At 46.0% G+C, this 27,771-nt stretch overlaps 1 protein-coding gene across 6 annotated transcripts in view; it reads left to right on the forward strand.

The window, feature by feature from the left end:
• Positions 1-27,263, forward strand: part of CYSLTR2 (cysteinyl leukotriene receptor 2) — a 69,200-nt gene extending 41,937 nt beyond the window's left edge. Inside the window, exons 1-3 of one of the 6 annotated variants that reach the window (XM_075919045.1) lie at positions 6,061-6,162; positions 12,908-12,982; positions 21,701-27,263. In XM_075919045.1, the coding sequence (XP_075775160.1) occupies positions 24,180-25,127 (948 nt within the window). In that variant the 5' untranslated portion in view covers positions 6,061-6,162; positions 12,908-12,982; positions 21,701-24,179 and the 3' untranslated portion in view covers positions 25,128-27,263. The other 5 variants (XM_075919048.1, XM_075919044.1, XM_075919049.1 and 2 more) reach the window with 5 other exon arrangements.
• The last annotated feature ends 508 nt before the right edge of the window (positions 27,264-27,771 follow it).

The raw sequence follows: 27,771 nt of genomic DNA on the forward strand, positions 1-27,771 counted from the left end.
ACAAAGAAGCCCCTCCCACACCTTTCCCTTCTCCTAGGAGCTGCAGAGACCTGCTAGGGAGCGCCTCCTCCTCCCCCCGAGGTAAGCACCACCTCACATCACAACCTCTGCCCAGCCCTTCTTTCCCTCCCACACCCAGATCAAAGTTATTCACTGAAAAATGCAGTTTTAGCCAACCTGAACTATTTGGGAATTTTACATGCATTTTGGCCATTCACAAAACTGCCAGAGAATGAGGAGGGGTTGTTGGTGCATTGATAGTGCTGCTCACTGTCCCATGCCTTTATTACCTCTAGCCTAGCTGTAATTTCAAATTAGGTTATAAATGGAATTTTTTTCCAAGACCTGCCACCAACCCCCCAGGAAAACCCAATTATTCATGCAGCTCTACTTATAACTACTCTAAAGCACAGTGTTAATTTTCTATGATAAGATACATAGGATTAGAAATGAATGAGTATTGTTATAAAATGGGATTTCAACACTACACCCAACAGACAATGTCCCCATCTCAAAAGAAAGGATTGAAAAGAATTAAGAGAGTTAAGACAAGTATTTGCATTTCTATCCATAATTTATTATGAACAGACCTCAGTACTGGTTGAACCTTCCTAGTCTATTACTCTCTGGTCTGGCAACATCTGTGGTCTGGCATGATTTTAGTTAGCCAGATGTCCACCTGTCATGGGTGTCTTCAAGTTCCTGTGGTTCCATGGTTTGTTTACAGCCACCAGCCCAGGCTATCAGTGTTCTGTGCTGTTATTTAGCTCTAATTTACCCCTAACGTTATCTAACAGCCCAGTAAGCAGTGGAAGTGTTGGTAATGCTGCTAGACAATATTGACCTCCCGTGGTCCAGCAAAGTCGCCAGTCAGGTCCCAAAGGTGCCAGACTAGAAAGGTTCAACTTGTATTACCATCCTATATCTTTTCTTCACTGTGAACCCAGTGATCTTTCTCCAATCAAGTGCTTTCTTCAACTAATACAACTGAAATAAAACATGACACCGCTAATAAATTCTTGTCCAGAGCAGATAAAGGTCCTTCATCTCACAGCCATCTCCTCCAAAAGAAAACTACAATTATAGGGCCTAATGTTTCCTTCATTTTCATTAGCAAGGGAGGGTCAGTGCCTGGCCCTGAGAGACAGAAGGGAGCAGTACCAGTTTTGCAGCATGCTCCACCTCTCCCTCTGCAGAAACCCCTTTGTGAGTGCTTTTCTGGATTCATACATTGCCTGTGGAGGGGGACAGGCTGAGAACAGGATGATCAGTGTGTTGCTGGTGCTACTTGACAGAATCCTCCTCCCACAAAGTAATAGGGCAAACCAGTAAAATTAATGATCATTCCCTTACTGTGTGCTGTCAAACCCAGTCAAGAGGTTTTTAGGAAGCAGTAGTGGTGGAGGGTAACCATAGCAACACAGGTGAGAGAAACAGGTGTATGATGACAGTTGAAAGGAAGCAGTAAAGTGCGAGTGTCACAGTGCCTTCACAAAGACCATTCTGTGGATTCACCTCAAGTTCCCACTTCAGGTCCGGGGAGCCAAACTTGCTATGGGCAGAACATTTCCTGTGGAATCTCTATACACACAAGCATGGAGAGTTGTCATTTATTCCTGCATAGGAAAACATCATGCCTTTAGCAAAGACAAGCTGTGCAATGGCTAACTGGCATGTTTCAGAGGGTGGGGGGGTAAGGAACTAAGGAAACAAATGATTTTGGAAGGGCTTTTTTGGGGGAGGTCAATTCTGTCGGAGTAGATTTATATAAAAAATAAAATTGACCTAATTAAGACAAATTCTTCCCTTGTTGTGACGCCACAGAAATCAGGGTTGTTCGAGCAGAGACAAATTAAGCCTCTCATAATTTTGCATAGCTTTCCTAATACCCAGAGACTGAGTGCACTAGAAACAAATACATAAAATGAAATAATCTGTTTGATTAGCAGGTTCCAGCTCTTATCCATCTGCCTCTTTTTTATCTCAGTCCCACAGCTGCAACATTTCCTGGGCAATATTGTCAAAACTATGACTCATTCTTCACATGACAGAAGAAAAGGTTTTCATTCATAAAAAGACTTCCACCTGTTCTGGATGCCCGGCATCAACTCTATTTTATTTCTTACCTAATAGAATGATAGTGAATATGTGTGCTCTGCCTCAGGCTTCCTGGAGTCAGCTCTTGGGCAATTTCAGTAGTGGCTGACTTGGGGACGCCTGGGGCAGAGAAGCTGGGATGCTGCCGGGTTGATCCAGTAGCGCCGAGGAGCGGCGGTGCGGGACCAACCCAGCAGCACCCCAGCTGCTCTGCCCCAGGCGTCCCCAAGAGCAGCTGGGGTTCTGCCTGGTTGGTCTCGCCGTGCCAAGGGGCGGTGTTATCCCAACCAACCCGGCAGCACTCCAGCTGCTCTGCCCCAGGCATCTCTGATTCAGCCGCTGCTGGTCAGTTTCAGCAGCGGCTGAATCAGGGACGCTTGGGGCAGAGCCGGACTATCGGAAGGGGGAGCTATGAGGAGTCTGGGGTGGCACCCCCCCACCCAGACCCCTCATAGCTCCCCCTTCCGATAGTCCGGCATATTTGATAATCCGGCACCCCCTGGGTCCCAAAGGTGCCGGATTATTGGAAGTTTACTGTATTCTTCTTTCTAACACTGGCCAATGCCAGATGTTTCAGAAGTTATGAACAAAATAGGACAATTATCAAGTCATATTGTTCTGGCATCTGGCACCAGAGGCATTCACAATGACATCACTCATCATAGATCTTGGAAACTGATAATTTAGACAGCATCATTTTGTATGCATAGCTGGGATTATGTTTTCCAACATGCAGTACATTGCATTAGCAACAGTGAATTTCATCTGCTGGGCTACATCTAGACTGGCATGATTTTCAGCAAATGCTTTTAATGCAAAAGTTTTCCGTTAAAAGCATTTGCGGAAAAGAGCGTCTAGATTGGCATGGACGCTTTTCTGCAAAAGCACTTTTTTTTGCAAAAAAGCACTTTTGCGTTCAAAAGCCCTGATCGCCATTTTCACCATCGGGGCTTTTTTGCGCAAAACAAATCTGAGTTTTGCACAAAAGGACTTCTGCCTGAATAGGAGCAGCATAGTATTTCTGCAAGAAGCACTGATTTCAGACAGTAGGAAGTCAGTGTTCTTGCGGAAATTCAAGTGGCCAGTGTAGACAGCTAGCAAGTTTTTCCGCAAAAGCAGGTGCTTTTGCGGAAAAACTTGCCAGTCTAGACACAGCCCCCAAGTGTAACCAGCCCAAGGTGGGCCCCATGGGCTTCTGCCACTCCTGTGCCCACAAATCAGCTAGAGACCTCTTCTGTATTGCAATCACCATGCTTTTTATTGAATGTGCCAGTTTCAGCCCCTTTATATACATGTGCAAATCTAAAACCTCAGGGTATGTCTACACTACAAAGTTAGTTCGAACTAACTTTCATAGGCGCTACACTAGCGCTCCGTTAGTTCGAATTTAATTCAAACTAATGGAGCGCTTAGTTCGAACTAGGTAATCCTCATTCCACGAGGATTAAGCCTAGTTCGAACTTATTAGTTCGAATTAAGGGCTGTGTAGACCCTTAATTTGAACTAGTGGGAGGCTAGCCCTCCCCAGGTTTCCCTGGTGGCCACTCTGGCCAACACCAGGGAAACTCGTCTGCCCCCCTCCTGGCCCCGGACCTCTTAAAGGGGCACGGGCTGGCTACGGTGCCCGTGCCAGGTGCAAGCCTGCCAGCACCCAGCCAGCAGACCCTGCACCTGGCATGGATCGAGCCACCCACCCGATGCCCCCCAGCCCTCCCCCTCTTCCCGGGACCAGGCTGGCGGCTCCCGGGAGCTTGCCCGGGACCGCAAGAGGCGGGCACCTGCCTGGGCTAGTACAGACATCGTGGACCTCATCCATGATCTCCGCATTAGGCACAGGAAAGTGGCCAGCTAGGGCAGGATAGCTGCCAGCCTGGCCACCCAGGAGCAGGTGTGCATGAAAATCAAGGGGGTCCACTGAGACCCCCGACCCTGAGCTTACAATGGCCGTCCTGGGTCAGACCAAAGGTCCATCTAGCCCAGTAGCCTGTCTGCCAACAGCGGCCAACCCTAGGGATCCTGGAGGGGATGGACCGAAGACAGTGACCAAGCCATTTGTCTCGTGCCATCCATCTCCAGCCTTCCACAAACCTTGGGTAGGGACACCACTCCTACCCCCTGGCTGATACCACTCCATGGACCCAACCTCCATGACTTGATCTCACTTCCCTTTAAACTCTGTTCTAGTTGTAGCCTTCACAGCCTCCTGCAGCAAGGAGTTCCACAGGTTGACTCTTTGCTTTGTGAAGAACAACTTTCTGTTACTAGTTTGAAGCCTGCTACCCATTCCTTTCCTTTGGTGTCCTCTAGTCCTTCTTTATGGGAACTAATGAAGAACTTTTCTGTAGGCACCCTCTCCACCCAACTCCTGCTTTTAGAGACCTCTATCCTGTCCCCCCTCCGTCTCCTCTTTTCTAAGCTGAGAAGTCCCAGTCTCTTTAGACTCTCTTCATATGGGACCTGTTCCCAACCCCTGATCATTTTAGTTGCCCTCCCCTCTCCCAGCCTTTCTCTTCCCCTCTCCCACCTCCTTTTCCCAGTCTCCCCCAGTTTTGTTCAATAAAGACAGATTCCATTTTTGAACACAATTGTCCTTTATTTTGTACATCAAGAAAAGGGGCTAGGGAAGGGTAAGTGGAAGGAGGTGAGGGAGGAATGGAGTACGAGCCCCCGATGGGGAGGACTGGGCTGGCTCTGTGGGCTTCTGGGGGTGGAAGCTCTCCTGCAGCCCCCCAATTTCCCCCTCTCCCTAGATGGCAGCCTGCGGCAAGTGCAGCCGGTCTGATGGCCGAGTGGTGTGATGTGCCCAGTGTGGGCACTCCGGGCAATCCAAGCCAGGACTGCTTTGCAAGTGGGGCACCCCTGAGAACTGTCTGTCCGGGGTGGGGTCGGTCCCTTTAAGCGCAGCCCTCGGCTAGCCTGAGACAGCATCTCCACGCTCTAAGTCCTCCTCTGATGCCCTGCCGGCACTGCTTCCAGCCATCCTTAACCCCGGTTCAGGGTCCACTTAATGTGGACATGCTAATTCGAACTAGTTTTTTAGTCTAGATCCGTTAGTTCGAATTAGCGCTGTAGTGTAGACGTACCCTCAGGGAGTGCTCATTTTTACAGTGAGCAGACAAGCACAGCCCAGGGCCCCTTGATTCCTCTTTCTGCTTTCCCCCTGAACTTCCTTCCCTCCAGCAGCCTTATGTAACCTCTGGTTAATGAGGCCAGCATCTACTTCCTATTACTGATTAGGGGTGGGACTGCCTCAGCCAGCTCCAATTAACCTTCTTGTTGTGGTTGTACAAACTCTGGAAAGGATGGGGAGGAGTGATTGGAATGCTTGACTTCCAGCCCCTTCCTTCACTGGGGGAGGTGCCTTGGTTCTTAAGAGGTGGGATCTGGTCGGGGGACCCAGGTTTTTTCTCTCCCCCAGGTCCAAAGCCAAGGTCCCATACCAAGCAAACCACAAACAGGGACCTCCCAGCAGAAAGTCTAAGTCTGCTGCCCTGGTTCACAGAGTTTGCAGGTTCACAGGTTCAAGCTGCAACTCTTGTGGATTTTAAGTGGTGTCTTGCTTCAGCCTTAGGTTCCTCTGGGCAGGGCAGCTGTAAATTTCATGGGGCCTAATCTCAGCAGCTCAGCCAACCAGTTCTGTCAGATCTCTCTTGATTAGGGACTCAGTGCTTCTTCCCTGGCAGCTGTTTCAGCCATCAAGATCCTAGGGAGGCTCCTTACCTGTGACAGGTAAGGAGACAGTTAAAGTAGCTCCTGCTTCTTTACCAATCATCGCTGTACCAAAGACAGGTTGTTTCCCGTTCTCTCTCCCCGCCCTCCAGGGAGGGGGGAAGCACTGGCTGCAGGTTCTTTCTGTGCTGCTGTGAGTTCTTAACTTCATCACACATGCTTCTGCTTATAACCTAAATTCCCCATAAGTGCACAGCTGAGCAGCTAGCTATCAACTGCTGTGCACTTCAGGTGTCCCTCTCATGCTGCCCCTGCCCTCTGTCTTGGAACTCACCCTGGAGCTTCCTGTTTACTATGCGAAGGAGGGGGAGAGGAGGGAGGAGTGCTGATGTCAAAGTAGCCTCCTCTTTCTCCCCCATATCTGCGGTGGAGGGGATGACAGGGTTCAGAACGGAGGGAGCTTGTTGGCAGTTGCTGCTATGTCTGAACAAGTAGGCTTCAGACAGCTGAGTGCAGGTCCAGTTAAAAGGGCAGTATACAAGAAGCAAACATGGTAGGAGACCGGATTGGCTTACAGGGGAAATCCTTGGTGAACTTAAGCACAAAAAGGGAGCTTACAAAAAGTAGAAACTTGGACAAATGACCAGGGAGGGGTATAAATGTATAGCTCAAGAATTCCAGGGGGTTATCAGGAAGGCGAAAGCACAATTGGAATTGTGACTAGCAAAGGATGTGAAGGATAACAAGAAAGGTTTCTAAAGGCATGTTAGCAAGAAGAAGGGGATCAGAGAGGGTGTGGGGCCCCTACTGGATGAAGGAGGTAACCTAGTAACAGATAATGTGGAGAAAACTGAAGTACTCAATGCTTTCTTTGCCTCTGTCTTCACGGACAAGGTCAGCTCCCAGACTAATGCGCTAAGTGACGCACGATAGGATGAAGATGGACAGCCTTTGGTGGGTAAAGAACAGGTTAGGAACTATTTAGAAAAGCTAAACATACACAAATCCATGGGTCCGGACTTAATGCATCCAAGGGTACTAAGGAAGTTGGCAAATGTCATTGAGGAGTCTTTGGCCATTATCTTTGATAAGTCGTGGAGATCAGGAGAGATCCCAGATGATTGGAAAAAAGCAAATGTAGTGCCCATCTTCAAAAAAGGGAAGAAGGATGATCCAGGGAACTATAGGCCAATCAGTCTTACCTCGGTCCCTGGAAAAATCAGGGAAGGGATCCTTAAGGAAACCATTTTGAGGCACTTGGAAGAGGGGAAAGTGATCAAGAATAGTCAGCATGGATTCACAAAGGGCAAGCTGTGCCTGACCAATCTGATTAGCTTTAATGCTGAAGTAACTGGCTCTGTGGACATGGGAAAGTCAGTGGATGTGATATACCTTGACTTTAGCAAGGCTTTTGATACGGTCTCCCACAATATTTTTGCCAGCAAGTTAAGGAAATGTAGATTGGATAAATGGATGGTAAGATGGATAGAAAGCTGGCTAGAAGGTCTGGCCCAGCGGGTAGTGATCAACGGCTCAATGTCAGGATGGTGGTCGGTTTCTAGTGGAGTGCCCCCAGGTTCGGTTCTAGGACTGGTTTTGTTCAACATATTTATTAATGACCTGGATGAGGGGAGGGATTGCACCCTCAGCAAGTTTGCAGATGATGCTAAGCTAGCGGGAGAGGTAGGATAGAGATAGGGTCCAGAGTTAATTAAACAAATTGGAGGATTGGGCCACAAGAAATCTGATGAGGTTTAAAAAGGACAAGTGCAGAGTCCTGCACTTGGGACAGAAGAATCCCAAGCATTGTTACAGACTTGGGGCCAAATGGCTAAGTAGCAGTTCTGCAGAAAAGGACCTCGGGATTACAGTGGATGAGAAGCTGGATATGAGTCAACAGTGTGCCCTTGTAGCCAAGAAGGCTAGTGGCATATTAGGGTGCATTAGGAGGAACATTGCCAGCAGATCCAAAGATGTGATTATTTTCCTTTATTCAGCTCTTGTGAGGCCACATCTGGAGTATTGTGTCCAGTTCTGGGGCCCCCACTACAAAAAGGATGTGAACGTATTGGAGAGGGTCCAGTGGAGGGCATCCAAAATGATTAGAGGGTTGGAGCATATGACCTACGAGGAGAGGCTGAGGAAGTTGGGTCTGTTTAGTCTGCAGAAGCGAAGAGTGAGGGGGGATTTGATAGCAGCTTTCAACTTCCTGAAGGGAGGTTCCATAGAGACTGGAGAAAGGCTGTTCTCAATGGTGACAGATGGTAGAACAAGGAGCAATGGTCTCAAGTTATGGTGGGAGAGGTCCAGGTTGGATATTAGGAAAAACTATTTCACTAGGAGTGTGGTGAAGCACTGGAATGGGTTACCTAGGGAAGTAGTGGAGTCTCCATCCCTAGAGATGTTTAAGTCTCGGCTTGACAAAGCCCTGGCTGGGTTGATTTAGTTGGGATTGGTCCTGTCTAGGGCAGGTGGCTGGACTTGATGACCTTCTGAGGTCTCTTCCAGCTCTATGGTTCTATGATTCTATGATTTTCTATTCTTAAAGGGGCAACATGCATCTCTCTGTCACACACACACACAGTCTTTCATGCTCACTTCCCACCACATACTTGTATTATTGTTATTACTGCTTGATGTTTCTTTCAGAGGATTATTTTATTTTTTTTGACTCATCTATGTATTTCATAGTTTTTATGTATCTTACTCTTAAATGTAATTCTTTGAGTGAGTTCTAAAATGCCTGGCATGTCCTGGCTTAAGTAATTATTGTTATGGTAACTGCTTTAAATTATACATTATATCTAGACTTTTAGTTTTTGCTTGTGGTGCACATCCTGTGGTTCCTGGCTGCAGCTTCTTAAAGACACAGGCACCAAGACAGGCCTTGCTGTCCAGCAGCTAGCCAGAGCAGCTGTGCCAGCCATGCTAGCCATGTTCCAGCCTCAAGGCCCCCCTGGCTCTTCTCGGGACAGAGACGAGGACCCACCCAGGGACACCAAGAGGCGGGCACCAGCCTGGTCAGGGCCAGAAATAAAAAACCTGCTAGAGCTCTGGTCCCAGGAGGAAGCCCTGCAGGCCCTGAAGACACGCCGCAGGCATGCGGACATCTATGAGAGCCTGGCCAAGGTACTGACCACCAGAGGGCATCACCCCTGCACCATGGCACAAGTGAGGGTCAAAGAAACTGTGGCAGGGATATGCCAGAGCCCGAGACCAGAGCTCCTATTCCAGGGCAGCCCCAGAGAGCTGCCTTTATTTCCAGGAGTTGGAGCAGATCCTGGGCGGTGGAGAAGCCCAGACTCCACTGCGTGTGGTGGAGTCCAGGTAACCCCACCACATCGTGGACCGACCCCTGAGGGAGGAAGACGAGGCAGGAGAGGAGGGAGAGCTGCACCAGGAGAAGGAGGAGCAGGTTCTCCAGACCCCAGAGACCTCCCAGGTATCCATGGACATCTGGGAGGGCTCATCAGGTGAGTGCTTTGAAGCGTCACCATGAGTGGATGGGTTGGCAGTGGGGGGGGGGGGGGACATTTAGTCCCATTGCCACTGTGGGGGCCCTGTGAGGCTTTCAGGACACTGCCCAACTCACACACCGTGTCACGTGTATCACCCCTGAGTCTCCTGTCCAAAGGAGAGCCCCTGACAGCTATGGCCTGCCCTCGGGGACAGCAGGGATGCACACAGACAGTGATTGTCGCCTCCTCTTTTTCTCCACAGCCGGACCCTCTACCCAACAGGGGAGCAGCACACTCGCCCCACCACCATCCTGGACCCGTGGCACCCGCAGGCACTGGCGGGTCTACACAGACCTGCTGAGGGAGCACATTGTGGCCCTGCAGGACCTGTACAGGACCCTCCAGCAGAGGATGGAGGCAGAGGCCGAGTGGCGCACCAGGCTGCTGGATGAGCTGGTCCAGCAGTGCACTGCCATCTGTGCCACAATGCGGGAGGTCCTCGGCTTGCCTGCCCCTGTAACAGGCACTGCCCCTCCTGCACGCCAGGCCCTGCTCCCCCTGCTCCTCCAGCACCCCTCTACCTCCTGCCCTTCCAGCCCCCCTTCCCCTCAGCCCCTCCTGCTCCTCCAGCCCCTTCTGCTCCTCCAGCTCCCCTTCCCCCCCCCCCCCAGCCCTTCCTGCTCCTGAGCCCTCACAGGCCCAACAGCTGCCCCCCCCCCCGACCCTGCCCAGGCCAGGACTGGCTCTCGCTCCACCTGATCCCAAGGCCGTGGTGATGCCAGTGTAAGCAGGGGCTGAGCAGCAGTTCAGCCCCTGCTTACACCAGGATGCAGGAAGGTGGCAGGCATGCAGGAAGGTGTTTGTTTATAAACAGTTGAACAGTAAAAAGAGAAAGTTTTGTTAAACAGTTCACACATTTTCTTTACTGCTAGTGTTTCTAATAAAACAAATTTCTGTTTACAAAGAGAACCAGGTCTTATATGTCTTCTTAATGGGAAGCGAGCGAAGGTTGTGGAGGGAAAGGTAGGGGTAGGCCAGGCCAAACTCCCCCATGGGGGAGGCCCTGGGGAGAGTCAGTGGGCTCCTTCTGAGAATCTCTCCCTCAGGGCCTCTTGGATTTGGACACCAGCCTTGTGAGCCTGGCGGATGGCAGCCATCTGGGGCTGCTGAAATTGCCTCTCCTCACCATCAGCACCTGTTCCCCACCCCAACAGGAAGTCCTCCCCTTTCCTCTCCACCAGGTTATGAAGGGCACAACATGCGGAAACCACCTCCAGGATGTTGCGTTCGCCCATCTCCAGGCATGTGAGGAGGCAACGGAATCTCCCTTTCAGCTGCCGAAGGCGCATTCCACCTGGATGCGAGCCTGGCTAAGATGCATGTTGAAAAGCTCCTTGCTCGCATCCAGGTGGCCGGTGTAGGGTTTCATGAGCCACGGCATCAGAGGGTAGGCCACGTCAGCCACTATGCACACCGGCATCTGCACATCCCTGAGTGCGAGGTGCCGCTGGGGGAAAAATGTTCCTGCCTACAACCTGCAGTACAGAGTGAAAAGCAGAAAAAAACCCCAGAAAATAAACTGCTGTGGTGTCCGAGGAAGCAGGGCAACCAGAGCAAAAACTGCAGCAGCTTTGCTTTTCCTCTAGGAGCTAGGCAAGCCAGAAGCAAGAGCAGAGCAACGGTTGTCCAGGGGGATCCTTTTAAGCACGCGTCTCTGCAAAGGGAATTCAGCAGCACCTGGAAATAAAGGCTGCCTCCTGTCCTGCCAGAAGCACTTCCGGGTGCCTTCTTTTTTTGACAGAGTGTCCGGCAGTCTGGACACTCTTTTTCAAAAAAGCAGATCAATTTTCAATCCATATAATGTAATCTAGATGCTCTTTTTTGACAGCGGCTTTTTCGAAAGATACTGCTGACAAAGCCTCTGTTGAAAAAGGCATGCTGTCTAGACGTAGCCAGTGTGAATGGTAAATGACAGGCCAGAAATTGGCAGTGCTAATACAGGCAGTCCCTGAGTTACGCGGATCCGACTTATGTCGGATCCGCAGTTACGAACGGGGATTTCTCGCCCCGGAGAACTAGAGCAGCGGGACGCCTGGTCCCGCCGCCCGCCTTCTCCAGGGCGAGAAAAGCTGCTCCCTGTCTCCCTGGTCTGCTGGCGGAGCCAGCAGACCAGGGAGACGGGAGCAAAGCAGCGGAGCACCGGGGGCCGGACCCGCGCCGCTTCCAGATCAGCTGGAAGCGGCGCGGGTCCAGCCGGGTGCTCTGCCACTTTGTTCAGCGTCTCCCTGGTCTGCAGACCAGGGAGACGCTGAACAAAACGGCGGAGCACCCGGGTCCAGACCCACGGCCGCTTCCAGATCAGCTGGAAGCGGCATGGGTCTGGCCCCAGGTGCTCCGCCGCTTTGTTCAGTGTCTCCCTGGTCTGCAGACCAGGGAGACGCTGAGCAGAGCGGCGGAGGACCCGGGCCGGACCCGCAGCGCTTTCAGCTGATCTGGAAGTCGCGGGTCCGCCCAGGTCCTCCGTGGCTTTGCTCCACGTCTCCCTGGTCTGCAGACCAGGGAGACGCTGAGCAAAGCCGCGGAGGACCCGGGCCGGACCGCGGCGCTGATCTGGAAGCGCCACGGTTCGGCCCGGGTCCTCCGCAGCTTTGCTCCACGTCTCCCTGGTCTGCTGGGGGGGAGGGGACGCAGCTAGTGCCCCCCCAGCAAACCAGGGAGACGTGGAGCAAAGCTGGGGGCCTGTGGTAGAGCAGATGGGGCACTGCCAGTTGGTCCCGCAGCACCGCTCCTTGGCGCTACTGGACCAACCCGGCAGCACCCCAGCTGCTCTGCCCCAGGCGTCCTGATTCAGCTGCTGATCAGTTTCAGCAGTGGCTGAATCAGGATGCCTGGGGCAGAGCAGCTAGGGTGCTGCTGGGTTGGTCCAGTAGCTCCGAGGAGCGGCCGCGCTAATGGACCAAGCCAGCAGCACCCGAGCTGCTCTGCCCCAGGCGTCCCAAAGTCAGCCGCTGCTGAAACTGACCAGCAGCTGACTACAGGAACCCCGAGGCAGAGTTGCTCTGCCCTGGGCTTCCTGGAATCGGCTGCTGATCAGTTTCAGCAGCAGCTGACTTGGGGACTCCTGGTGTTCTTACCTTGAATCTGTATGTAAGTGGAACTGGTGTCCAGATTCAGCGGCTGTTGAAACTGATCAATTTCAGCAGCGGCTGATGCCAGTTCCGACTTACATACAGATTCAACTTAAGAACAAACCTACAGTCCCTATCTTGTACGTATCCCGGGGACTGCCTGTATTAGTAGCACCCATCCAGTTCTATCAACAATGAAAAGATTTGAAAACTTTCCCTAATATAGACTGAACTAAAATACCCTCTTAATACTATATTTCCTGAACTTGACAGTTTACAACTATTCACAGACACCCTCCTCTTTCAGACATGTTGATTGCTGAAAGACCATATTTAGAAATGTGAGTGGCTGGTTAAGGTTTCCAGATATTGCTAAACTGCAGAGCCTTTTTAAGCACTGGTTTGTGTGAAAGATTACATGGAATGCAAGTGAGAACAAAATGCCAGTTCTTGAATTGATTATATGTCCTTAAGAAAAGAAAAGCTATGATAATATGCTTACTTCCTCTTTCTTGCTATTGGTTTTGAGTAAATAGGTTTTTTTTATTCCCACAGCAAGCTGCAGGATTTGAATTTCTCAAAGCAGAAGGAAATATCTTACTGAACTGTCTGAAAGAAACAAGAACTGAGGTAAGATAAAGCTAAATTTATTTATATATATGTTTTACTTCATTTTTTTTCTTGTGGATCAATAGTATTCAAAATAAGAGTGGGGGAATTTTAGTTATCACCTGTTTGTTGCAAAGTTTTGTAGTTGCTAGAAAAATTAAGCATCTGTTTAATTCATCTATGTTAAAGCTAGTCAAGGGTGCTTTCCTTAAAGTGATATCCATGTAAAATTCTGTAATTTAAAAATATTTTGGCATATGAAAGATGATAAACTTAGGGAAGAGCTGAACAAGTGAATTTCCTTTGCTTTGTACTAGCAGCCAACTGCAGATTTTAACAGTAATCCATAGAGGGTGGAGATTTTGTTTGGGTGTTGAAAGAGTGAATAAAGAGTCATACATGTCCTGACAAATGCCTAATTTAATTAGTACAATGTTAATTATAGGTGAAATATAAATGAATAATGTTTTGGTAGTTCTGATCTTGGTAAGATACGTGGTATTCCAGTGAATGAAGATTTGGCAGGCTGTTCAATGATATTTTGGTTTTCTGACAGTGCAATGGCTAATGCAAATAATATAACATTAACTAAGTTCAGGCAACACTGCGTGTCTTACAATGGTGCAGCGGTGCCACTACAGCCATGGGGTACACACTAGCTGCTCTTTGTTGTCATGAGAGAGATCTGCTGCCAGTGAAGTGCTGTCTACACCATTGTTTTTTGTCATTAAAACTTTGGTCCTTGAAGGGAGTGGTTTTTTTTATGCCCCTAAGCGACAAAAGTTTTTTTTAACAAGTTAAGTGCAGTGTAGGCATAGTACATGACATTGCTACGCTGATAGTTCTTATTAGCAGATCTTATTTGGGCAAAATATATTTTGATTAAACTGTACTTAATCATGTTGAGAAATTCATTTAGCAATGTGTACCTTGCACTTCTGGAAAACTGAGCTCCTAATCCTTCCTTTATAAGCATCTTGTATTAACTTGAGTTGGATTTGTGGATGCTCTGCACCTTTGAAAATCAGACTAGAAATATTTAGATTTGTAATATGCATACCACTGTAACCTACCCTATTCAGAATATTCGTTTCTATTAAAACATGGTGTGAAGTTACTTTCTATTGTATTGAGATCTTAATACTACTAGCTTTTTTATTAGATGCATTAAGATCTAGTCACCTACTTGAATAGGGGCTTATGAATGGTGGAAGTCTGGGAAAGTGTTGTTTTGGTGTCTTTGTCTAATTTGTGTGTGTGTGGTGAGTGGAATTTGTCATTCATTGTTTTGTTTACACTAATCCTGATCTCACTAAGATCAGTGTAAATCTGAAAAGACATTAGCAAAACAAATTTTCACTAAAAAATGCAATTTAGGAAACCTTGAAATCGTTGCAAAATTGTGACTTTTACCAAAAAAATGTTTGACAGAAAATCTTGTGGTTTTTTTTTTTTCAAACGTATAGTTGCACTCAGGGTTTTCCTGCGGCCTGTTAAGTATCTGAAAGCATATTGGTACAGTTTAGCCACATTCCCCTAATGATTGAAGGTTTGTTGGTGGCTATATCTGTAAGCAGAAAAAGCAGACTGGTTCTTTTTGCATTAAGGGCTTTTGGGGCGGAGTCCCCCAGAACAGCAGGTAACGGGTACTCTTTTTCTCTGAGCCCAGTAAATACCTGTGGTGGCTCTTCTGCTTTGTGATGCAGTAACTGAATATACATCACCCCTAGGAAGCCGGGTTGCCTTTCCCTGTCCTTCTCATTTTGCAAGATGAAAAGAGGGACCAGACCGTATGCAGTCCCCAAAAATAGAGGATTTTTTTCTGATGCTACTAAGCTGAGTCTGAGAGTTGTGTTAGTGGATCTGGAATATATCAGCTTGCTGCTTGCAATGCCGTATTCTTGTGTGGAGCCCTTCATTCAGGCTGTGAAAAAAGAGCAATTTTTCCAGAAGTGGTATGCAGTATGAACAGCTGCAGGCAATGGTAAGGGAACCAGCAAAACACACTTTGCATGAGGCAGTCAACTCTGAAGAGGACTAATTCCCTGGGGCACAGTCAACCATTATGGGTGCTGGAGGAGGTGGTGAGGAGGAGAAAGGTGCCTCTCTCTTTAGTGCAGCCACACATGAGACTGAGGCTCAGCAGCAGGTCACTGGGCAGAGACCATTCTCATCCTCTGAAACCTTGTTCTGCTATGCTGCTTTTAGAAAATATGTTGTTGATGTTGGTTGTCATGCTCCCAGGTGGGCGGAAGGTTACTGCCTCTATCTTTGCTGGGTAAGATTTTGCTGGGAACTCCAAGAGGAAGGCGGTGCTCCTATCCTGAATTTCTGTCCGCAGCAAAAGTCACTACCTGCTACAACTCCTCCCCCCCAGCACCAGTGTCATTTGCTAGCTCTGCAAATGGAAGAGTCTGGCATGACCCCAAAGGATGAGGCTCAGAAATGGTAAATTTCCAGCACAATCACAAAGTGCACACGATGCAACCAAAAGTCTCAGAGGGGTAGCCGTGTTAGTCTGTAACTTTAAAAACAGTAAGTAATTCTGTGGCACCTTAGAGAGTAACAGATATATGTGTATACGTATATTTGTTAGTCTCTAAGGGTATGTCTAGACTACATGGCTCTGTCGCCAGAGCCATGTAGATTAGTTTACTAGACATACCCAAATGAAGCGGCGATTTAAATAAAATGGCTGCTGCGCTGAGCCGATCAGCTGTTTGTCGGCTCAGTGCGCTAGTGTGGACACTCCGCGGTCGACATCAAAGGCATTTATCAACTGCCCTGGTAAACTTCATCCCACGAGGTATAACGGGGCGGTCGACAAATGTCTTTGATGTCAACCGCGGAGCGTCCAGACTAGCGCACTGAGCCGACAAACAGCTGATCGGCTTAGCACGGCAGCCATTTTAATTTAAATGAAGCAGCGATTATTTAAATTGCCGCTTCATTTGGATATGTCTAGTAAACTAATCTACATGGCTCTGGCGACAGAGCCATGTAGTCTAGACATGCCCTAAGGGTATGGATGAAACAAAATACCCTAAGGGTATGGCTACACTAGCCACCCTAGTTCGAATTAGGGTGGCTAATGTAGTCATTCGACCTTGCAAATGAAGCCTGGGATTTAAATATCCTGGGCTTCATTTGCAAGTTCCCGGGTGCCTTCATTTTTAAATGCCCGGTAGCTCGAACTACCTGCCTGCGGCTACATGTGACACGGGCTAGGTAGTTCAAATTAACACTCTTAATTCAAACTACCGTTACTCCTCATTGCAGGTACAGTGTAGCCGTACCCTAAGGTGCCACAGGACTACTTGTTGTTTTTATGACACAACAAGTTAGCCCAGAGCTTAAAGAAAGCAAAACAACATCTTCATCTATTCCAGAGAAGAGGCTGACTGACAGCATCAAAGTTTTGCATGACTTTGGCAGCTAAATCCATCAGCCTCAATCAACAGTACCTAGTGGTCTGTGTTTAGAAGGAGGAAAACTATTAACCAGCTCATGGCTGTGAAACTGACCATGATGAACAAGGATGCTAGCTCTGGACATCTTCCCTTTCTCCTATGTGGAAGGAGAGGGTTTTGTGGCTGCAGCTGCCCCCAGGTGGTTGATCCGGAGCTGCTGTTCTTTGCAAAAAGTGCCAGCTCAGTGTGCTGCTATGAGAAATGCAGTATGGTGTAGCTTGGGTAGGCATGTGCAGCAGAGCACTGACACGTGGACCAGCAGAAAGGTAGCTTCCCACATGGCTGTTATGATCTACTAGATGAGTAGCAGCAAGAAGACTAGCAGCAGCACTGTCACATATTCCCCGGGGGTGCTGCAACAGTTGTTTACAGTGGGGGTGCAGAGAGCTGTTGAATTAAACTGGAAACCCTGTATAGAATGGAGACCTCTTCATTTCCAGGGATGCTGCAGCACTCTCTGTACTCCTAATTCCAGCATGTATGCATATACCCTCCCCCAAAAGCATGCTATGTGTTGGGTTTCTGTGTTAGAAAAAAAGCACACCTTCTAGAACATCTGAGCTACCCTGTTCTGACATGCTGTGATAGAGGGGGGATAAGGCTTCCCCACCTCTCTGCAGTGTCTGTGGCAATGGGCTTTGGAGTAAGTTATGGGGTGTAGGGTGCTGACTGCTAGTGTCCTCTGCTCTGTCTGGAGAGGGAATTTCTGGAGGAGGCATGAAGAGTTGCAGGCACTGCTCTCAGTGGTCAGTAAGCTATGTGGCCCCTTTGGACAGTCCAGTGCAATGTGTCACAGTCTTAAAGAGCAGCAGGGGTCACACCACTGTTGGGACACTCCATTTCCCATGCTGGAACAGCGCTATGGGCAGCATGCAAGCATTCTGCATCCATAAAACTGAGGTGAGGGCAGACACATCCGCCTCCATTTGTAACCAACCTGCTGACATCCTGTGGCACACTGGCCTCACACTTGGTCAGTAAGGATATCACTGAGATGCATGCAGACCTATTTCCAGGAACCGGTGACATCGCTGGGAGAGGCATTACAGGAAATTACGGGGGCAAGTCATGCTGACTACTCTTCGAGGAAATTGCCCTGTTCAAAGCACGAGGGGAAATGCTGCTGGGTGACAAGATATCTAACCTCCCAGTTCTCTCCTCTGAGCAAAGAATGAGGAGGGAATATGGCATTTGAAAAACAGACTGATGGATGTAGCAAACGTTTGTCCTGCTTTTAATGTATGGGTCTGGATGATTAGGGATGATTTTAAAAAATTCCCATTTGTAGTTATAGAAAATGCTCTCCTAAATCAAATGTTTGGAAGTGAGCAACTGACTCCATAACTGCATCTGTAGAACCATTTTAGGTGCATAACAAAGGAGTTATCAAGCACCCCCCATGCATCCACCCAAGACAGGAGGATGTGGAATTCCATAGCATGATGGTGGTGTAGTAGGTATATAGTTGAGGGCGAGCAGTGATATTATGGCCCTATTTTCCAAGTGTACCCCTTTGATCAGGAGCTGCCAGCAGCAACAAGGGCTGGGTTCAATATATAGAGGTTTCTTTCAACTGATCCAATACAGAACCAACCTGAGCCCCCGCTCAGTACCTTGGGAAATTCACAGACCATTCCTGGGTACCTCCAAGAGGCAATACTTTCCCACTCGCAAGCAGAGTCTTAGTGTAGAAAAGAAATGTTTAATTAAAGGAGGGAAGTAACTCGGTATTTATTTGGGAAAGCACTACAAATGGGGTTCGTAAACATAAACCATGTGTAAAAGATCAACCCCCAAGTAAGTGAACAATGTCCTTTTCTCTTCTGGTTCTTACATTCAGCAACCCAAAAAGTCCCTTTCATGTTCTGATCCTTCTCTGCACCCTACTCACTGTCTTTGGTCAGTTCAGATCCAGAGTTCTGGGGTACATCTGCAGAAGTCACCTCTCACCGTGAGTTATGGGGGGAATAGAAGCACCTTCCTTGCTTCACTACCAGCTATCTATTCACCATTCTTGTTGCATTTCTCCTTCAGCCACCTTGCTAGCTACTCATCATGTCTCTCCACCACTTCCTTGTTGGCTGCTCATTGTGCCTGCTGATTGCCAGTGATCTGCTGCCACCTGCTTCTCTGCTGTGACTTCTACATATCAGTGTCAGTAATTTTCAGCCCTTTGCAGACTGGGCAGAAGCACTCTTCCATCTCAAGAGATTTTTAGCTCTCAGTGATTCTCAGCTCTGGGCAGGCCAGGCAGACACACTGTCCTACATCACCTGGTTTCAGCTCTAATTGAGTAATTAAAATAACTGAGAGGCTCCTAATGAGGCCTGTTGAACTCTGTTCTTTGAATAGTGGGGAGGAATAGCTGAACCAGTCTAGAGAGGTGTGACGGACCGGGCCTGGCCTACGCACAGCTGAGGGCGTCCGCTATGGGTGAATTGCTCAAACTTGGGGCTCCTTACCACCCCTGACTGGAGGCCCTTCCCAAAGAGGCCACAAACCAGTCCCACAGAGCACTTCAGCTGCCTATCTGGTCATCCAGAAGCCTCACAAGCAAAACCCCTCTGACACCCTAGCTCTCTCTGAGCCCCAAATAGCCCCAGGCCTAACACACAGGTGAGGGGTTATAAGACCCAATCTCACCTACCCCAAATGAGTTCTCCAGTCCCAAGAAACCAGCAACAGTTCCTAGGTCAATTTATACTCTGGATCTTACCCACAAGACCACGCTGAGCCAGTCCTTTAGAATCTAAAATCTAAAGGTTTATTACTAAAAGAAAGAAAAGCATGAGAGTAAGGTTGTTAAAGGATAATACATTACAGTTCTAGGTGCAGACTCTTAGCAGAGATGTTATAACTGCTAGCTTAAAAGTCTCTGGTGTACATCCTATGTCAGGATGGGCCCACAGTTCTTTCCGGCTCATGGTTCCCTGCAGTGCTGCCTCTGGGATCAAGAGCTGAGCTGAAGACCAAGATGGAGGGTGCCACATGGCATTTTTATATCCTTTCCTCGGCTCTTCCAAGCTGGTGAGAGTCACATGATCAGTGGCCATGTGTGTTTGGCCTTTGGAGATCCATTGTCCTTGGAGCCTTGATCATTAGCATATCCATTGGCTGAGCATTCCTCGCCTATTGCTAACCACAGACAGAGAAGTTTCCAGTATTAACACAGAGTACATATTTATAGCTCCACACACAGGCATTATACAGGTATATGAAGAACATTTTCAGAATTAGTAGAAAATAAGCTTTGTTTGACACCTCACATGGCCCCCTTTGTACCAATTTTTGGGGCAAACACCCCCCCACCCCCATGGGTGCAGCAGTGATCTGGCTGCTCCCCTTAAAATCCAGTAACGTGACAGGAGGACTGCTGGTTGGGGGCGTGCAGTCTTCTGGCTGGGATACCTGGCCCCACTCTACTTAGGACACATCTACACTGCATGGCTATTTCTGCACAGGGGGGGGGGGGAGAGAGCTCAGTGGTTTGAGCATTGACATGCTAAACCCAGGGTTATGAGTTCAATCCTTGCAGAGCCCATTTAGGGATTTGGGGCAAAAATTTGTCAGGGATGGTACTTGGTCCTGCTGCAAAGGTAGGGGACTGGACTTGATGACCTTTCAAGGTCCCTTCCTCCTCTAGGAAATAGGCAAGCTCCACTAATTATTTCTAAATAATTTTTGAATGGCTGTGTACATGCTCACATTGTTATTTCGAAATAACACTAGTTATCTTAAAATAATGGTGCAGTGTAGACACACTCCTCGTCTAAAGAATTAAAAAGCAGATAAATGAGTGTCATAAATAGGAGCTGCTAAGGGGAGTCTAACTTACCTGAATTGTGAGGAACAGGTTAAGCAACTGGAAATGCACCTGAGGAAGGGGGCACTGGCATTCAGCCAATAAAATACAGATGGGAATTTCAAACTGAGAGGGTGGGGGGATTCTTCTTCTCTTCTTTGTTTGAGATCAGGGCAGTTTTTTCCAGAAATGGAGGGAGACTGGCTTTCCCAGAAATGGACTTCTTGAAATGTGTAAGTAGGGAAAAGTTTAGATAGTCCATCCGGTTTTATTGTTTTATTTGTTTGGGGATTTGGAAATCATGTCTGAGCTGGTTAACTGTTTTTCTCTTTGTAACTAAGGATTATAACCCAGAGATTTCCCTTGAGTCTATTTCACTCCATGACTTTTTAACACACAGTCATTAACTATGCTTGCAACAGTAGTTTTGTTTTGATAATAAAAGTGTTGTCCTTATTGTTTTGATTAACTGGTATTAGTTGATTGTTGTGTCTTTAAGCCTACATGCCTAAATCATCTGGGAGGATTAGAGCCCATTTTTCTCTGAGGATTCCCTCTGTTTTCCCAACTCCAAGCAAAATGGAGGTGGGGGGGGGGAGAGTTTTGCCTTAGGGAGGGGATTCCCACATGATCTTTTCCCTGGAAGAGGATTTATTTTATATTTATATTCTACTCACTTGGGTGGTGGTAGCGAGCGAATCAGTCTTTGTCTTTTTGTATCTCAGGGAGACTGAGACGAGACAAGTTTGTCTCTGGGAGTCACAGAGACAGGTTTTACAGAGTTTATTCTACCAGCTGGCTCCCCATCTCTGCACTCAAAGTGTCAGGTTAGGGAACTGAGCCGTGACAGAGAGGTTCTCATGTAGAAGGTGTACAACAACCACCAGCAGTGCTGCCTTCTGGTCAGATGGTGGTTAGTAGGATATCCTTGTTGAAGCAAATTCCTGTCCTTCAGAACCATTGTCCCAAGGATTTTCAGTCCTCCCCTGTAGCGTAGAGGCTTTGAAGGCTGGGCCCTTGAACAGTCAATATTTCCAGCTGTCCTCTTGTCAGAGATGAAGGCTGCTCTTGTTATATTTTCCACTCAGTGTTACAAAGCCACTGCCTCCATCCTGCTCTCCCCAGACCACTTCCTACAGCAGTCTCCATTGGCTTCCCAGACAAAATCACTCAGTCAAAGTTCTAACCCCACATTCCATCCCCTGCTTCGTTTTTGTGGATGAACAAGGCCTCATTGTCAGGCACTGGACAATGAGCTCCTTAGTAGTACTTTTTTCTTGAGTCAGCCACTGAACTTCTCTGTTCCCTCTTTCTAAAGCCCTGCCTCCAGCTTATGCAGGCTTTGCAGTTGTGTTTGGGTGGAAAGCTTAATGATTTATGCAATATGATCACCCCATTTGTATGCTTGTATCATTTTTTGCAGATAAATTTAGGAATATTGACCTGTGTATCATTTTTGTTGCTTAGGATCACTCCCTTTGCTGATGCTTCTGGGACTTGATGGCCAATCAGTGAGGATAATGGATTGTGAATAAGCTGGGCCTGCTGATTCATGGACTCTGGGGTGCTACAAAGTCAGGTGATCTGGTCACCTTATACTAACTAACCAACTATTTGGTCTGCTGACCTGTCTCACAGGAGGGTGGGGGGAATCAAACAAAGATTTCCCGTCTTTCAGAAATTCTATATAAGGCAGGAGAAGAAAATAATTATTGTCTTCAGCTTGCTTTACCTCTACCTCTCCACCCAAAAGAAATACTTGAAAGCAAAAGGACTGTAACTGAAGGGGCAGGGAGAAGAACTGGACCTAGGCCAAGAGACATCTAGCCTGTGAAGGACTTTACCTGAAATAATATCTAGTGTGATAAATTATTATCTGTAAACCATTTTTAGTGAATCTAGCTTTGATTGCATGCTTTGTATTTTCTTAATCTGCTTTGTTCTGTTTGCTATCTCTTTTACCACTTAATAAACTTATTTCTGGTTTATAATATTGCCCACTTTATGTAATTCTAACTGGGGGCAGAGGAAAGAAGCTATACATTCCTTCCTTCACATTGAGGGAGCAAATTTCATTCAATTTGTGCTGGAGTAAATCCCTTTAGCTGAGTCCTGACAGAGCTGATCTCTGTATCTGAAGCTGAGAGTGGCCTTACTTGAAGATTTTGCTAGAAGAAGCTGGAAAGCCTGGCTCAGCAAGACCACAAGAAAGGAGATCCAGGTTGTCAGAGAAGTGGGGCTCAGCAGTGTCTAAGCATCTCAGATTACATTCCAGGGTTCCCAGTTGGTCCCACGTACCTTCTTTGTGTTTTAGCAAATTTACAGCGAAAGTGTCCATGTGCTGAATCACCTTCAGGGACTGTTATAACATGAAATATATGGCAGAATATGGTTAAAGGGGCATACAGTTCTCCCTTCAAGAAGTTCAGTCACAAATTTAATTAATACATTATTATTTTTAATAAGTGGCATCAGCATGGAAGGATGTTCTCTGGAATGGTGGCCAAAGCATGAATGGGCACATGAATGTTTAGCATATCTGGCATGTAAATACCTTGCAATGCCATCTACAAAAGTGCCATATGAATGCAGTTCTCACTTTCAGGTGACATTGTAAATAAGAAGCAGACAGCATTGTCTTCTGTAAATGTAAACTTGTTTGTCTTAGCGATTGGTTGAACAAGAAGTAGGTCTGAGGGGATTTATGGGCTCTAAAGTTTTTTGCATTGTTTTGTTTTTGAGTGCTGCTATCTAACAAAATCTATATTTTGTAAATTGCACTTTCACAATAAAGAGATTGCACTACAGTTATTGTATAAGATAAAATAAATGGTATATTTCACCTATCAATTTTACAGTATAAATATTTGTGATAAAATAATGTGAGCAGTGTACAGTTTGTATTCTTCATGTAGTTCAATATATTTGAAGATGTAGAAAAAGATCCAAAATATTTAATTTTCTATTGGTTTAAGTGCGATTAAAACTGTGATTAATCATAATTAATTTTAAATCACTTTTTTTAGTCAATCGTGTGAGCTAACTGTGATTAATCAACAGTCATAGTAGATATTATTTTCATTTCACAGATGGGTAATTTGAGACATACTTAAGTGAAGTAGTCATCTTGTCTAAACCCATCCAGCAAGTCTCTTATGGTATATATACATTACAGAAAAGATTGAAGCTGCTGCTGTCGATCTTCCAGGGTTTGAATTAGCGGGTTTAGTGAAGACACACTAATTCAAACTGAGAAGGGCACTTGCGTCGATACCAGTAGTCCTGCTTCCACAAGGAGTAAGGGAAGTCAAAGGGAGAGTGTTCTTTCAACTTCCTGCAGTGTGGACAGCACCAAAAGTCGAGTTAAGGTACTTCAACTTCAGCTATGCAATTAATATAGCTGAAGTTGCGTATCTTAATTTAACCTTGTCCCAGAATATAGACATACCCTTATAGAATTTGGGACAGACCTAGGAATGCCCTCAGTCTTGTAGACTTTCAACAACACACCCATTTTTACTGTTTCATTTGTTCCATTGTAAACACCAATTTTTCTGTCACTTTATGATTTTTTTTTTGCTAAAATTGTCCAGACTTGGTACCAGTCCAAAGATTAATGTTTTGGGAGATGCTGAACAAAAATATTTAGTCATCTCAGCTTTAACTTGAAACATTTATATTGCAAAGCACTACCCATAAACTGCAATATCAGTGATACTTTATATATACTTAGCAGGTTACATTATTAAGTTCAAAGTAAATCTTGACTGATCTGAATTCAATGGGACATGGTGAACATTTATTAATTTAACTGGTTTTTCCCCCCATTGCTATTTCCCTCAGTCAACTGGTTAAAATGCTGCACTTAAGGGATGACATGGTATACATTTCATAAGGTGTTCTTTTTTTATTTTTATTTTCAGGGAGTCAGAAGACCCTACACTTGATGAAGTTAGTGTTAGAGATGGACCAAAATGACAGTTGCAACAACTGTACTATTGATGACTTCAAGAAGATGGCTTATCCCACAATATATATCTCAGTATTTATCTTGGGCAGCTTTGGAAATGGTCTTTCCATATATGTTTTCCTGCAGCCTTACAAGAAAAAGACTTCAGTGAATGTTTTCATGCTGAACTTGGCTATTTCAGACTTTCTATTTGTGTGGACTTTGCCCCTCCGGGCTACCTACTACCTGATGAACTCTAGTTGGGTATTTGGGGATCTAGGTTGCAGGATTTTGTCTTATGCTTTGTATGTAAATATGTACAGCAGCATTTATTTTCTCACTGTGCTCAGCATTGTTCGTTTTGTGGCAATTGTTCATCCTTTCAAACATTGGAAACTAACTACCATCAAGTATTCTAGAATCATATGTGGGGTAATATGGGGTTTTGTGATGATATGTGCCAGCCGACTGCTGTTCTTGAAAGCCAAAGACATCAACAAATGCTTAGATCTGCAAGAAGGGAGCTCTGAGAAGATACGTGAGCTGAACTATATTGTCCTGGTAGTGGGTTTCATCCTCCCATTTTGCACAATAATTGTATGTTATGTGCTTGTGATCAAAGCTTTGCTGAAGCCCAGGGTTCCACAAGCAAAGATAAGAGCCCCTCATAAGAAGGCAGTGTCAACGATTGTCATCACTTTATCCTTGTTTCTGATTTGTTTCCTGCCATATCACATCCTGAGAACTATCTATTTGCAGGAATGGAGGAAGGATAATACATTTCAAGGGTGCAATTTTCTTCTGCATAAAGGGGCAGTGATCACTCTGTGCCTTGCAGCAATGAATAGCTGCCTAGATCCTATACTCTATTACTTTGCTGGAGAAAACTTCAAAGAGAGATTCAAAAATGTATATATAAAATGTAGCAGATGCAGAAACAAATAGCTATTCCTTACTGGGTATACTTTCTAGTGATCAAACTGCAGGCTGGGGTTTAAAGATCATGGGTCTTCAGAGTTACGTCACTGGCTTGCTACAACGCTGAGGTGAATCCCTTAACTCTGTTACCTTCATTTCCCTAACTGTAAAGCTGAGCTATTCAGAATGGATAGTGTCTCAGAACACCCTGTGAATTTTCTTCATAAATGATTGGAAAGGGGTCCATGATCCCATCCCGAGATCATGCCTATTTCTCTTCCACCTAGTACAAACCACCTCAAAGAAGCTTTTGCCATTTAAGAAACCCTCTTTTCTGGAGGACTTTGTTTATTGGTCCTGATAACATAAATCTTTAATTTTAGAAAACCGTCTAGGTCTGTAGTTTTGTCATCTTCAAACTCTCTTGATTTTCTCTCCCCAAAAACACTTACAAGCCTCTTGAGTTATTGATCAACCTGCTCCTCAAAGCTGATGTTACTGGTTCATCCCTCAGAGCTGCCTCTCCAGTGGTTACTCCCACCTTCAGAGCATAGTATGAGTGCTTTTCTATAATGTGATCTCTCTCTAGAAGCTACCTTTTTAATTGGAGGCCTTTTCTTTTCAATAACATGCTCCCACTGTCTGTCCTCCCCCTTTCACATCCAGGGAGCATCTTTAGACTGCATAGGCAGCCTTTTTTATAGGGACAAGTTCCTCCACCATCAACTGGACAATAAACCACTACTTAGAGTAACTAATTGCTCTCAGTTGGAGTTTTAGGGGGCTATTGTAGACTAGTTAAGCTTTGATTCACTTTGAAAGGGTACTTGCCCCGGAACAAAAGGGTGTGGAGAAATTTGAATGAAGAATATTATATGAATGCAACGTATTATATTCAGTAACTAGCACTGAGGTAGTTTATAAAAAATACAGAGAGTCAGGATTTTAAATATTTAACACTATAAATATTTCTGAATCTTTCATTATTCCAGATATATTTTGTCTAACAGCTTAACAAACGTAATGGTTTGAGACCCAAAACAAACCATTTCTTTGTGACATTCTATAAAGAAATGTGAATATTAAATGAAGAGCAATAGTCACATGGACACACATAGTGCTTTGTAATTCTTATTACACATGTCACCATTTAGGTATTCCCGAAATGTTTTTATGCTTCATTTTCCTGGGAGTTAGGTGAAGAATTTGACAGTTTGCAGAAGCTGCCTACCTATAGGTAGGCAGCTGAATCCTTATTTAGGAGTCAAGAGCCAGACTTTTCAATTTAAGCATAGACAAGTGCCTAATGGGATTTTCAAAAACACCTGTGTGCTAAATTCTCATTTTTGAAAATCCACTAAACATCTATCTGCATCCTTAGGTATCTAAATATCTTTAAAACATTGGTATTTCCATATGAAAAATTAGGCTGGAGTATTAATTGGGGCCATGTAGAAAGATTTGACCACAAAAAACTATACTAGATTCTGCTCCTTTCTGAGCAAATATCAGAAATTTCCGGGTTGAAATTTGCCACATGTGTCATGAAAACAGCCTGTCATGTTCAAGACAAAACTGAATAAAGGTTTTTCCCTACCTCCCAACTCTCTTGATCTATTCAAAACAATTTCTGGCAGTGTGACTGTTTTCCCAGTACAGGAAACCCCCAACATGCGACCGCCCAAGTTCTGACTCCCCGAACTTACAACCATTTTTGTAAGTGTGGATGGGGCCAAAACCCCTCGACTTACATCCTCGGCCAGCATTTACGACAGTGCAAGGCGCCCATCATAAATGAGGGTTTGAGCTATGACGCCCCTGACTTGCAACACTTCTCTGGGAACCAATTGCGTCGCAAATTGGGGGCCACCTGTACACTATTCTTCACGGAATTAAGCATTATGAAAAAGAATATCATTGTTAAACAATAATAGCTTCAATCAGCTAATTTCAGCTCTATTTCAAACACAAGGGAAACAAATCATTGTAGTTTGTAGTCACATTTTTTTCAGATTTAGCAACAGTTCAATAATCAATCTGTTTCCATCATTTAAGCCACCTTTGGTAACAGCAGAGGGCTTTGTCATATTTCTCAGTTTATTAAATGTTTGTTTATAGAATATGTATCTCTGTATTTTTAATTAAATGTCTGTATGTTCTTATATCTCCAGTCACTAGCATCATTTATTGACTCCCAAAAACTTTATTTAGGGTTTGACCTTGTACTGTGAAGGGCAATGGGAGTTTTGCTGCATTGGGAGCAGGAAGAAGACCTTATGCTTTGTCTACATGGCAAGTTTTGTCAACAAAAACGGCCTTTTGCTGACAAAACAGTGAGTGTGTACAGTGAGGGATTGCTCAGTGGTTTGAGCATTGGCATCCTAAACCCTGGGTTGTGAGTTCAATCCTTAAGGAGCCCATGTAGGGATCTGGGACAAAATCTGTTAGGGATGGTACTTGGTCCTGCTGTGAAAGCTAGGGGACTGCACTTGACGACCTTTCAAGGTCCCTTCCAGTTCTAGGAGATAGGCATCTCCATTCATTTAATACAATGCAACTTCTGTTAGGAAAAACATCCAGTTTTGGTGACAAAAAACTTCCAGTCCCGCAAGAGACTTGTCTTTCCCCCTCCCTTTCTTATTGACAAAGAGCCATTGTAGACTCTGTTTGC

This window comes from Pelodiscus sinensis, chromosome 1 (genome assembly GCF_049634645.1).
Source record: "Pelodiscus sinensis isolate JC-2024 chromosome 1, ASM4963464v1, whole genome shotgun sequence".
Lineage (NCBI taxonomy): Eukaryota > Metazoa > Chordata > Testudines > Trionychidae > Pelodiscus > Pelodiscus sinensis.